Genomic DNA, 14,165 nt, shown 5'->3' with positions numbered 1-14,165 from the left:
AATTAAGCCGATTTTAACCAAAGGATTTCCTGGCTTGGCAAAATGTAACGAACTACAAACCTAACAAAGTCGTCGAAGAAACGCTGTAGAAAATTAAACTTTCAGACTACAAAATATAACTCATTAGTAAGCTTTTGGCATTTTTGTTTCATTCAACTTCAATACCATAACCATCTACTCGCACCTTATGCCTAACTCCACTCAAAAAGTTTTGTACAACCTATCTGCAGCTTCTTTTGTACGGAAATCCACATTTTCTTCATGTCTTCCTCAGACTTGACCTCCTTGGGATGCTTCCGTAGTGCCTGCGTCATAATAGCTTAGTATTTTTCGACGGGCCTTGGTTCCGGTGCGTTGAAGGCGTTCATAGCCTTGGGTATGAAAGTGACTCCGTTGGCTTCGTACCACTTCAATACATCCTTTGAATATTGGTACGAAGGTAGATCCGCCCAGAAGATCGTAGGCCCCTCGTATTGCTTCGACAGAGGAATCAGATGCTTCTGTACACACTCCTTGAGGTAGATCTGCTCGTTTACAGTCCCGGTAGTTACGAACGGCGCAGTCTATTTGCCACATGATGTATTTATAGGCCAAATCATGTATTTCTTGGCAAACTATGAAAGTTTCTGCATGCTTACTTCCTCCGGAACATTAAACTTGGCTGGGCGGTGAAGTACAGTAGCCCCGGAAACTGCCGGAAATCCGCCTTGACGTAAGTCTCATCATTCATGATGAGAGAGTTGAGGATTTTCCAGGTGCTTGTGCAAAATAAATTCGCTACGTTGCTTTTCGGGCGACGCCATTTTTTCCAATTTTCGAAAAACTGACCGCGATAAAAATAGACTGTAAACAATACATTATAAACTACTTCTATTCAAATTTTCAAGAGAAAATAACCAATGGGTAATTTTCTACAGCGTTTCTTCCGTGGTGCAATTTAATGTGAGACACCCTTTACTATTCACATTTTTAATTTGATTACCTTTCTCTGCAACTTCCTTCGTCTATTGTAACGATTAACGTTACAAAAAAAATGTTATCTGACTTCATTGTTAAGTCAACACGAAACATACGAGCTTAGTTTTCAAATTTTGCCGATAAATGTTAATTTTTTCCTCAACAAAAAGTAGCTGACCTACTAAAAATTTATCTGCCGGATGTCCGGCACACGTAAGCAAAAGATTCGCTTGTGTCGGACGACGTCGATTGGACAATTCTCGCGTAACTTTTTAAAAGAACCTAAGAAACTTAAGAGACTGTCTTTGATGTTTCTCTCTTCCGATTATCACAGCGACATAAATGCATTTCAACGCACGCGATAAGCGCAATGATAAGCGGAAGAGAGAAGAAAAGAAAAGAATTTCCCAGTATTATTTAACCATTCTGAAAAGTTATGCGAGAATTCTTATTTTTCCGTAACAGAAAACAAAATTTATTTTTTTACTTTGAAAGGATAAAATGTTAAATTAAAAAAAATATTCCTGGATTGCCGAAAAATTCGCTTATATTTTCATAAAAAATATTTGTTCTACAACACATGGTTCAAGAGCTACAACAATAATTAAGAGAATGAGAAGCGTTTTACGACCACAAAACTTAGTTCAATGGAATAACAAAATAATTTCGAGGGGAAAATCTGACGGTTTTCATACCGTTTTACCAAATTGAATTTTAAACTCAATTCTTCGGAAGTCTAATGGTTCAAGTTTACCACAAAACCGAATGTTCAAATAGTTTAAGTCTGCATGAGAACATCAACGAATGGTAACATTTTGTTACCGCAGCATGTTCAGGCAAGTTCTATATATATTTAAAAAGAACTATACATGTATACCTGCATTGTAAATATATGTGTGCGTTTGTAAATTGTAAAGTGTAAATAATCGGAATGAAACATAAGTCTGTTTTTGTAACTAACTAAATCGCCATGTATCTGCCATTTTACTAACCCCCCGGTGCCTACCATAAACTTTTGAGGGAAAAGTATTGTCAAAAAGAGCCGTGGATAGTCCAACTAAAGTAACAACAACGCCCGGAGGATCGACGAGGTCGCAATACTCTCGTCCCTTACTGTGCAAACTGCATTTGAGCGTTCATACTTGAAAATTCAGTGAATTGTATTGAATTGTACGAAAAATCAAGTTTTTGTTTTACACTACCGTAACTACGATAAGTCAAATCTCCACCATTTGTATTACCAAAGTTAATATTGGAACCACACCAGATCAATCAACTTTTTTACAGGACTTTTTCTTCTTTTACCTTTTAATCTCCTTGGTATTTTGTTTTGTTTTGTGACACACCACTTTCGCTTTGATAATCTCAAATAACTCACCAACTACTTTGGAGGCCTGTGTTCGTGACGAAAGATAATCGAGAGTTCGCACACTGTATTTTGTTCGAATCACCTATTTATTATTCTACTACTAACGGGACTTTTGTCACCCTTTCATGCAGCTATCGAAGAAAACACTCTAAATTATATATTTAATCGAATCTAACCTCAAACCCACCGCTTAACCGCAAACTAATCCGAATCCGCGGAACGCCTGAAAGCAAGAATCCGATCTTTGTTCGGTTTAGAATCTCGGTAATACGATTTTTGCTTTTTGTTGAATTTCCTTTTTTATTTTCTTTACCGAGCTATGACCTAACCTCAACTGATTAGTAGTCAAAACAATTTTCGGTTATCCTTAAAAATCGAACTCACATAGCCTGTTTTACCAGTTTCTAATTATTAATCTTTGAACTTTTTTCCACCAAAAAAACAAATGATCAGAACCGCGCCGGCGAGAACAGCAGTTTGGGTACACCAGGGCAACGAACCAGCAGTGTCCTGCCGGATCTACTCAGTCAAGCATCGCCAGCCACTCCGCCACGCCATGACAAATCAGCCAGTGAAGAGGTTAGTATCATTTTCCATAGATCGTATAGCCCATTGACACGCAGAAAAATCATAACACAATCGCTTCAATACCACCGCCGCCTTTCCTGAACGTCATCATATTCACTGCGAAGCGAATTAACATTGCTTCTGCCGAAGCTGCCGATCAGGCAGGCAGCAGGGATGCTGCAGGAACTGTACTCGGCGAGAATCGAACTGCTGCTGGAGTACTGCCAGTCAGTTTTCTTGCTGTTTACAACCTGCACAACTGCATCATATCATGCTCCACCCCACACACACAAACACACACACACACACCCACACCCCTCGACCATGTCCACCTGCTTCCGTTTGTTACTAAAACCAAGGAGTGCTGAGTATTTTTGCAGTGAAAGTAACACCCACTTGACACGTTTGTGTCCCACCCATCCGAAAGTACACTTTTCAAATGCTCTCTCGTTGCCACCATCAAGTATTGTAGTGTTTTGTTCAGTAATATATTATTACTTATAATTATTGTACAATTATTTGTACTTAAGTTGACTTGCCGTGTCGTTTGTTTTGGTGTATGGTTGGTTTTATGCAGTTGAAAAGAAGCAGTTAAGTTCATCCGTATGCAGACTGTTAACTTCGCCAATACGAGCTGTCGACGTAGGGAAACCAGATAGTTTAAGTTTAAGAAATTTAACATCAACAAAAGGCAATAAATCTGATTTGCTTTTATCTCCAATAATTTTGTTGCAATCTTTCCGCTCCTGAGACCAGATTTGCTTTTGAACTGATGGCTGTTTGTAAGTAGTAAAACCTTTAGAAATTTCCAAACCTAATTCGGATAAAGTACGGAGTAAACCATATTAACACCATTTTAACGATTACCAACCTACAATTATTGTCATCACAAACATTGTTTCTATAAACATGAAGCAGAAGAAATGTAGTTTTTCCATAACATAACTAATCAGGCTCACTAACATTTACCTCTATTTTTCTTTTTTTTGTAGTGTACATTTGACTAGTATATTAGATTGGATACTTTTGTTACTATTTTTTTAAACATAAATTGTTCTAATGCGGTCATTATGGTATTTAAATCATTTTGTTTTTTTCAAATCAACCACCTGAGTGAGAAAGTAGACTACGAAACTAGGTTGCTCCACCTACTGTTATTCTGGTCATGGCTTTTATTCTCCAAATTCTGGATAAAAAGTAAAGGTTTTATAACGCTTTTTCTCCCGGAAGGTTTGAGTTCACTGCATCTTCTTTTGTCTGTGTCTTTCCACGTTCTGGCGTGTGGCTTACTTACTTTATCTTAGTGGCAACGGTCCGTTACCGATCCTGCGCCAAACGAATTATGGTCCTCCAGTACTGTCGGTCCTGGGCTGCCGGTCGCCAATCCCCAAGAACACCAGCTGAACGTGTATCGTCTTCGACAGCGCACACCTATCGGGTGCGGGGTCTGCCTCGGAGTCTACGGCCTCTTCCTGGTTCTCTGCTGAAAATACTTTTGGCTACTCTTTCGTCGGGCATTTTGGCCAAGTGCCCAGCCCACCGCAACCTGCCGCATTGTATGTACTACCTTCACTATATCAGCATATTTGTATACTTGGTACAGTTCGTGATTCATGCGTCTGCGCCACACTCCATCTTCCATTTTGTCATCAAGTATGGATCGTAGAATGTTACGCTCAAAAACCCCAAGCACTCGTCGATCAGCTTCCTTTATCGTCCATGATTCATTCCCGTAAAGCGTCACCGGGAGGATTAGTGTTCTGGAGAGCACCCGTTTTGTGCGAATTTGCGAACTACGGGACTTCAGCTGGCTACGTAATCTGTAAAAAGCCCGATTCGCGGCTGCAATTCGTCATTTCACTTCACGGCTTACACCGTTGTCACAGTTCACGAGTGTAGCAAGGTATATAAATTCCTCCACTACTTCATATCGTTCCTCATCTAACTCCACCTCGGCACCAACACCACTTGGTCTCCCACGTTCCCTGTCTGCAATCATGTACTTCGTTTTGCCGGTGTTAATGGTAAGCCCCAATCTCGCCGCTTCTCTTTTAAAAGGCCTGAAGGCCTCTTCCACTGCTCTACGGTTGATTTCGATGATATCGACGTCATCCGCAAAACCAATGATCCATTCCTTTTCCACGTTTGCTCTTCGTATTGCTCCTTCCAAGGCGATGTTGAAATGCAGGTTAGAGAATGCATCCCCTTGCTCCAGTCCATCCAACGTCACGAAAGCGACTGAGGTCTCACCCGCTATTCTAACGCATGATTTCAGCATGAATCAACGTAACTAGTTTCGTTTGATTGAATCGTACACCGTCTTAAAATCCACAAACAGATGATGTGTCTGCAAGTTGTACTCCCGGAACTTGTCTAGTAACTGACTGAACATCTAATCCGTCGTAGAGCGACCCTTACGAAAACCAGTTTGGTACTCGCCGACGAAGGACTCTGCTAATAGTCTCAGTCCGCACACGCAATGTTCTCCTCATTCATCACCCTTCTACATTCATCGTCATACCAGTCGTTTCGCTGATTCTGTGCCACGTGCCCGATGTAGTTCTCCGTTGTACTACTAATGGCTGTTTTAATGTTATTCCAGCAGTCCTCGAGAGGGGCTTCGCAAAGCTCCACCTCTTCCGGTAACGCAGCTTCTAGGGAATGCGCGTAATTTACGGCAACGTCTGACTGTTTCAGTCGCACGAAATTTAACCGAAGCTGGCGTCGGTACCGAATGTGTTTTGGGCGCATCCGAGTAGTTGTCCGAGTCAACATTAGCGCCTCGTTAGGATGTGAAGTCATTGATATCTGAGTAGTGTCGACAGCCGCTCAAAACGTGGTCGATCTATGGTTCTGTCTGATTTGGTGACTTCCAGGTGTACTTGTTCAGGAGTCTATGCTGCAAGAAGGTACTACGTACGACCATGTTCTTGGAGGTGGCAAAGTCGATAAGTCTTGGGCTTATTTCGTTGGTTAGCGAGTGTATGCTGACTCCTTCAATCATCCCTTTGTATTCCTTTTTCTGGCTTTCTTGAGCATTTAAATCTCCGATGACGATCTTGTTATCGTTCTGGGAGGTGGTCGTATTCACGCTCTTACTGCGCTTAGCATTCCATGTTGTCATTATCGGTATTATTGAGGTGAGGGCTGTACACGATTATGTTTATATTGAAGAACAGGCCGCTGTACGTGCACTTTCGAGAATTAATTTCCGCATCTCGCCCAAAAGCAAAGCAAAGCCTAGGTGCGATATTCCGTTATCCGAAACTTGACCTTTTGTTTTAGAGTACAGGACAATTGCAGGGCCAGTTGCTACGATCCTATTGACTCTAATAGCCTCTCCCAGCCAAAATTCGAACATACGACGACTGGCTTATTAGGCCAGCATCATACCTCGAGGCCAACAGGGAGGCCTCCACATCTCGTCCATCACTATGAAATCTGTACCCAGCTCATGTGTATTGCCGCAGTTCTGGTAGATGGTATGTCCATCTCAGTACGTACGTACCGTTGAGCCCAACCAGCAAGCTTTCTTTAGCGCAACGACGTCGTACTTGCGGCTCTTCATTACGTCAGAGTGCATTCAAGTGAGAGATAGGCAGTTTCACGTCCCGACCTGCGGCATCAACCCACTGTCTCGGCGGAGGACCGATGAAGCTCAAAGGAGTTCTCCTCCCCTGTCAGCATTCGACCTTTACATGCTCGAAGACAACCTGGAATATCCTGGGCCGTCAACGCAAACCAGCTTATTGGTATCGCTCAACCCTAGAAACACCAAATTAGCAAGGTCTATGGTCGTCGGGGACCGAACACAGCGAATCTCTACATTACCAGAATCTTATTAAAGGCTACCTGAATTGTTTGGTGGTTCTACTTATTCGGTAACAGCAGTGCTGAAAGTCGCAGGGCGGTCAGGGCCCGCAAGACAAAAGATGCGCTTGTTGCGAAGAAGCCATGCAATATCTTCAGGCGTAGAATTTAGTCGGCAGAAGAGCATCTTGGACGTCTTCTAGGTCCAAGACCTAGATCTGTCCTAGGTCTGTAGTCAGATCAGTATTGGAATAATCCTCGGAGAAAATCTTTGTTTTGATCTGCCCTGCGACCTCCACCCGGTTAGTTATGCCGAAAGTAGAAATCCCGAATCACTTTTTGGCTACTTTTGTCTTAGCTATACTCCATTAGCATGTCTTTTACGAGTGAAATTGCTAGCATGTGTATTCTGACTTGTCTTTTTATAAAAAAAATCTTAGGGACATAGATGCCGTCTTGACTATTTGAAACCAACTCGTCTGCACTGCTGAGAAGTTGCAACAATCCCCGAGAGCGATTGAATGAACCTGGGAGTGAAGGTGCTAATGCGTGCTGCCGGGTGTTCTCTCTCCGAGAGTACAGATTTAAACAAGGTTTTCATTTTTCTCGCCTTGGATCTTGTTAGGCTCTTGTTCTCTTTTTGCGGACCTTCCATTTTAAGGTTTGGCCTAATTGCGATTTTAATTCCGTCATTTTTAGCAGAGTCGGCTATTGAGGATCAAAGAGCAACACTTCCGAAAGTCAACGAGAGGAACGTTGTCCAGCTGATGTTCCACTCCCAAGCTCATAGAGTCATGCTTTACCTCGCATTGTTCCGACCGTCCAGTTAGCTTCGAGGTACGATGCTAGTCTAACAAGCCAGTCGTCGTATGTTCGAGTCTCGGCCAGGCGGTGCTTGTTAGATAGAGTCAGTAGGATCCTTACATTGGCCCCGTAATTTTCCTCTACTCTAACAGCCGGCTGCGAAGTCTGTCGATAAAGAAGGGTAATGTCTAATAACGGTTTAAGCCCACGACTTTGCTTTTTGTTTCGACAAAGTGAAATGTCTTTCAGAGACCCGCATTAAAGGGTAAAATGCTGTGGAGCCCGACCTAACAAGTTTCGTTTGTAGCCGGGTGTTTGTTAAACTTCCAATCATTCATTTATCAGAACGGGTTACATAACATCTTACTTTAAGAGTTTAGTTAGTGAAGTCTTTACATAATAGGCATGGATGACATTCTTCTTTAAAGGGATTTTAATTGATAGGTCCATTTCCATATGAAGGTCCCAAAGCATGAAATCCTGTGGCTCACATTCTTATTAATTGTTTCTTATGTAACTAAATCATCCGTGTGAATGCCACAGCGATTTGATTGAACTGCCATGACGTTTTGCGTGAGCAAATAAAACTTATTCTATTAACTGGTGGCAACTAAAATTTTGGAATTTTTTCGCGGCCCTTATGCTCAACAACAAACGAGCTCAGACAGAAATGAGAGTATGTATGTGTAAGCTCTCTCTCTCTCTCCTCTTTTTGTTAATATTTTTTGTTTTGTTTATGCTTGCCCAGTTTAGCTAAAAATGGCGTTGAAGCAAAAAGCATTTCGGGAGCGCGTTGTACACTTCTGCACTTGTTGCAGGTCGTTAACAGAAATCTCGACAAAAAGTATACGGTACAACATATAAAAAGCAAATATGTTGCGGCTTTGACTGTTTACCATATCCTAAGATGCCCAACAACTATACGCAAGCAAGGTAGTGGAAGACCAGTCAAAATTATGGACGCAGAAGGACGTCGTTCTCTTTCTCATTTCTTCAACAACAAGTCCTCTGGTTTGACCATCAATTACGATGCACTAGACGAATGTTTGAAGAAAATTTTGATTCCGTTTCTCAAAAACATCATGCAGATGGACAATACGTGTTTTGGTCGGATAGAGCATCATCGCATTACGCCAAAAAAACACAATCGTTCCTTTCCCATTCGATCCCATTTTTACCCAAAAACCATGACCCGAAAAATCTGTCTTAGTGCGCCCAATCGAAGTTTTCTTTGGGATTTTGAGTTCCTTGGTGTACATGTCCTTGGTGTAAATATCCGCCGAACAGCCGATTACGGACCGTTTTCAAACGTGCACTAATTTTTTCCAACAACAGATAATGAATCTTTAATTTCGGTAAATCTTCATGTATCTTTGTCTTTTTTTTTGACAGCTTGAGAAAAAAATTCCAAAATTGTAGTTGCCACTTGTTATTTATTTAACAGATCAAGAAAGGGAAACGCGGAATGACATATATTCTTGGGTCAAGAAAAATTCTTTCGCGTTGTGTCTGTGTTTTCTCTGTGTTTCTGTGTCTGTGGTTCTATGTCTTTATTTCGTGCACAATTCGATTCGTTAGTTTTCCAAGAATCTTTTTTTCAAGCGTGTTTTTGTTTATAATTGCAAACACACTGGACTTAAATAAATTGTACCGGTCGCATTTTTTCCTGAAAATGTTCTTCAATAGTGTGGTCTATCAGTATGAGACTTGTAAATGACAACAACTGGCTTAAACCTCCAATAAGGCAATAAAGTGGGAGGTAGATGAAGAAGCTGGACGAGCGAAGATCACATATCATTCTCTGACGCCATTCTGGAATTCAGAATGCTGACTTTTGGTTTGCTGATAATGACCGCAAGATGGAAAGATATTCTGAGGCAGTAGAGATTAGTTATCCCTAGTATCTTAATTGAAAGTCAACTTTCTCGGCGTTTTAATGAATAACCGTAGTGCTAAAATATATAATATTTTGGAAATAAATCCTTTTTTCATTAGCTGTGATTAATCCTACTCGACAGGGTAAACGGGAAGAAAAAGATATTGCTTCAGAAAGCTATAGATATTATACTTAATAGAAGCAAAAGACTTCTAGGTTCAAAATAATAGCAGTAGGGTGTCAACATTTGAGCTAATGTATTATACAGTTTACATCACCAGCAAATGATTAAAACTCATACTAACTAACTGATTTAGCAGTCAAAAAAGAAACATCAACTCCTTTACTCCTGCCTTTATCTGTATAAACATGCTTAGTATTAACCAACTATTTTCATGCAATCATTTTTCGCATTCAGTGCAAACAATGCTCCATGCTGCAACCGCATCTATATACTTTACCGTTTATCGCTTCATTTTGCATGATTCACATAATTATTTTAAATTTTACAGCTTCTCCTAATTTGCTTGATTTACTAATTTAATTTTTTGGTTTTCCTCAACCTCATCGCGAAACAATTGAAATAAATAATAAACTACAACTACGCCAACTGCCACCATCAACTACCACTACAACTGCCACTTGTTCAACAATGAAAAATCTGAAACCAAATTACAGTATCGAGCAGCCGTCAGTTCCTCTGCCCATTCCACACCATCCAAGTCCTTCGTTGGCGTCGCGAGCGTCGGCGCCATCAACAGTAACAACAACAGCAACAGCAATAACATTTTTATCCATAGCAGTAACAATCATAACAATAGTAACAACCACCAGCTGCTTCACAGCCACGGCGCTGGTGGAGGTGGTAATGGCAACTCGTCGCCTCATTCGACGGTGTCGAATTCGTCCAATTCCTCCCGCCACAACAGTCCCAACCATTCGATTAACATTAGAAATCTGAACAACCACAATAATCTTTTGCATAGTAGCAATAATAACAATCATTTACCTCCCTATCACCATCATCTACAACAACAATTGTTGCACCATCAACAATCGTCACAACCCGCATCGTTGAACTCCGTCTCCGGTGGACACGGTGGTGCCGCTCCGCCACTGCCCCCGTACGCGCTGGCCTTGCAACAGAAGCAGCGAAGTTTCCTCACGTTCGGTTTCAGCGCCGGCTCCGGCGGATCGAGTGCAGCCCGACGGGAGAGCCACGTCAACGTCAATGTTACGCCCACATCGCACGATGCCGCCAGCGATACACCGGAAATCCGCAAATACAAGAAACGCTTCAATTCGGAAATTCTATGCGCCGCCCTGTGGGGCGTCAATCTGCTGATTGGAACCGAAAACGGTCTCATGTTGCTGGATCGGTCCGGACAGGGAAAGGTGAGCCGAAGCTGCTTGCGTTCAACGGCCTAGTAGAATACTGTTTGTTTGCTTTCAGGTCTATCAACTGATATCGCGAAGAAGATTCCAGCAGATGGAGGTACTGGAAGGTCAAAACATTCTGGTCACAATATCCGGCAAGAAGAATCGCGTTCGAGTGTACTATTTGTCGTGGCTCAAATCGAAGATCCTGCGAACCGATGGGATGGGCGATGTAAGCTGAAGTTTTAAAGGGAGTGAATTTGATTTAAAGCAATATTTTATTTTTGGACAGCAACAAGTGGAACGCCGGAACGGTTGGATCAACGTGGGCGATCTGCAGGGTGCAGTCCACTTCAAAATAGTCAAATACGAACGCATCAAGTTTCTGGTGATTGCGCTCAAGGACTCGATCGAGATTTATGCCTGGGCACCGAAACCGTATCACAAATTTATGGCATTTAAGGTACGCTGGTTTTTGTTTTTGGTTCTAGTATATTGATGGTGATTAATAATGATTGATTGCGCGCGTTTGTTTTTTCAGAGTTTTGGTGAGTTGATGCATCGTCCTCTACTTGTTGACTTGACCGTAGAAGAACAAACTCGGCTGAAGGTGATCTATGGGTCGGCCGAGGGATTCCATGCAGTTGATCTAGACTCAGCTACCGTTTACGATATCTACCTTCCTAAACATGTAAGTAATAGTATGTAAGAGACAGAGACATATGAAGATTCGTGTATAATTTCTGGTACAGTTATGATTCATTGCAATAATTTTATTTTTTTCTCACGCCCATATCATGAACAATCGAACAAATTCCTGCAAATTTTCATGAACTTTCGTGTGCTATTTTTTCTATGTTTCTCTTGTTAACTTTCGAACTATTTCAAATATTATATATAAGCGTTGATGACTTACTAAGTCTATTGACACAATCTTTCGAGCGTGTCTCAGTGCCTCATTCGAAATGCAGTATAGAACCAACGGATTGTCAATTTTCGTTCCATTAAACAGCAATTCACCTTCAGGATATGAAAACAAAAAGTTTCCTTTGCATGGAAAACATACGAGTTTCATTTGAATTCCAATTTCTTGTCACTATTCTTCAGACTCAGGGTCCAATTTCGCCACACTGCATCGTAACGTTGCCCAACTCCAACGGCATGCAGCTGTTACTCTGCTACGATAACGAGGGTGTTTACGTCAATACGATGGGCCGGGTGTCGAAAAACATTGTTCTGCAGTGGGGCGAAATGCCGACATCAGTGGCGTACATCGGCACCGGGCAGATTATGGGCTGGGGCAACAAGGCAATTGAGGTACGTAAGAGTAACATTCTCCCATTTTACACCTACCATCAATTTGGTACTTTTACATTTGATTTTTTTCCTTTGTAGATCCGTTCGGTAGAAACCGGCCACCTGGACGGAGTCTTCATGCACAAGAAAGCCCAGCGACTCAAGTTCCTGTGCGAGCGGAACGACAAGGTGTTCTTCAGCAGTGCCAAAGGTGGTTCATCCTGTCAGATATACTTTATGACGTTGAACAAACCCGGAATGGCCAACTGGTAATGGCGGGCATCTGAACTCGCGTGCGACGTGTGAATGGGCTACATCAATAGTTGGTTGAGTGCTTGAGTTAGTGTAGAGCAAAACGATTACCCATATATTATTATACAAGATGCAAGAAAAAAACACTGTTAAGGTAAGTCATTTAATGGTGTTTTGCAAAATAGTAGGAGTTCTGGTTTTCTTCTCCCGCATGTAAGCTGAAGCTGGATCTGCGTAGTATATACAAGCACAGAAAGTAAATCATGTTAGTGAGACAAGTGTAAAGCAAAAGTCGTATATATTAATTATACTATTAACAGAGTAAGCGAATAGAACAACACGAATAGTCCTTTATTAAATGGTTTTCAAATCCCTTCCCGGTGCAATGGAAAGAAAAGCTCCCCCACGTAGTGTGGGAGAACCAAGAAAAGACATTTTCCAAGTCATTCTCCCCCTACAAGCATTCAATATAAATCCGCTTTTCCTGAGTATAGATAGATACAAGACACACATCCGTGGTCTACGTGTCCTCTTGCACTTGGCACACATCGAAATGAATCGAACAGCATTTGTTTAAAACCCATTTTTCGTTTTGTGAATTGGTGAATCCCGTTCGTCACACTGCGTTTTATTGTATGTTAAAAGCGGTAAATTTTAATGCGATTGCTACTGTGCGAAATAGTTGTCCGCTTAGTTTGCTGTAAATAAAAATAACGAGTCGCAATACGAACACATTTACCACTCTTTTTTATTCTACCCAAGCATTTCAGCTCCATGACTGTGTCAACTGCTAAAGAAAAGTTTACTGAACAGCTCTATTTCTTGCCGAAAATATTTTACCGTAGTAGAATTTAACCACAGTTATCAGTATTTTCGTTGGGTAAGCTGTTCAAATGATAATTTGAGTTTTATTGCACCCTTATGATAGTCTTTTGATAAATTTCATACATAAAAACCTTTATAAGTATACAATAAAACCCACATTGTTATTGGGCAAGTTGCTCGAAAAATACAATTGTGCATTTCTGAGAAAAATTGTTTTATTCATTTATGATTTTTTTTATATTAGAGTGGTTTTAACCCAGAGGGTCATTCACCAACATTTATGATTTCTTAGAAAACAATTTCTGTAACATGTAACTAGTTCAAGCATTACTTACGAAATTTTGGACAAAACCAATTTGTCTTCTGGCTTCCTTTTTCTTGCTCTTGTTCTCAAGATTTACAAATGTTTCCATTTTTTAAGACGACAGGCTGAAAATCTCAAATTTCTAATTTCTATTTGTTACGCTCAACAAGTGCCATTTTTTATCTGCTTGTTTAGATTCCTTCAGTGTGTTAACTGTTTATTTTTATTTGTGCAATATAAATTTTTACCAGAAAACCATCGTAGACCCCGTACTATCGAATTCCGGGTTCCGATAACCTTTAATACTTTTCTTTTCACGGTGAAGACTTTTCCTTTCCTTGATAATCTTCCTTTCCTTGATAATCTTTAAATACAGTAAAAGTCTGAAAATGCAGTCACTCTCAACATTCGAGTATATTAGTAAATTTCGAACAAAGAATTGCACTCATTGAAAAAACGTGGTTAAATAAAATCAAACTATAAGAAACGAACAGCCCATTTAGCAGAGGAATGTTTAACGAAACAAATATTAGAAGATAATACAACAATAGATAATTGTAAGACAGAAAGCTAGCAACATTTTTTTGAACAAATCAAATACAAATCCAATCAATCGAAACGATAGAGGAAAGAACTGTTATTGAGTTTTGTCGCCATACAGCAAGAATGAGAATCGTGTAATGAAATAAATGCCTTCAAACAATATGAAACCAGAAAAAACACAGTGA

At 40.8% G+C, this 14,165-nt stretch overlaps 1 protein-coding gene across 11 annotated transcripts in view; it reads left to right on the top strand.

Moving 5' to 3' along the window:
* LOC128738562 (serine/threonine-protein kinase mig-15) overlaps positions 1–14,165 on the top strand; it is a 123,831-nt gene that overhangs the window by 108,673 nt on the left and 993 nt on the right. For 10 of the 11 annotated variants that reach the window (XM_053833796.1, XM_053833794.1, XM_053833791.1 and 7 more), the window contains 7 exons: positions 2,780–2,905; positions 10,062–10,778; positions 10,837–10,992; positions 11,053–11,223; positions 11,302–11,451; positions 11,868–12,077; positions 12,156–14,165. The exon at positions 12,156–14,165 is cut by the window's right edge and continues 993 nt beyond it. In XM_053833796.1, the coding sequence (XP_053689771.1) occupies positions 2,780–2,905; positions 10,062–10,778; positions 10,837–10,992; positions 11,053–11,223; positions 11,302–11,451; positions 11,868–12,077; positions 12,156–12,329 (1,704 nt within the window). In that variant the 3' untranslated portion in view covers positions 12,330–14,165. The remainder of the gene's footprint in view (positions 1–2,779; positions 2,906–10,061; positions 10,779–10,836; positions 10,993–11,052; positions 11,224–11,301; positions 11,452–11,867; positions 12,078–12,155) is intronic. The other variant, XM_053833798.1, reaches the window with a different exon arrangement.

Source organism: Sabethes cyaneus, chromosome 2 (assembly GCF_943734655.1).
Source record: "Sabethes cyaneus chromosome 2, idSabCyanKW18_F2, whole genome shotgun sequence".
In the NCBI taxonomy this organism is placed as follows: Eukaryota; Metazoa; Arthropoda; class Insecta; order Diptera; family Culicidae; genus Sabethes; species Sabethes cyaneus.
Note: the sequence above shows the minus strand (reverse complement) of the source record. Positions and strands in the feature narration are given on the sequence as shown.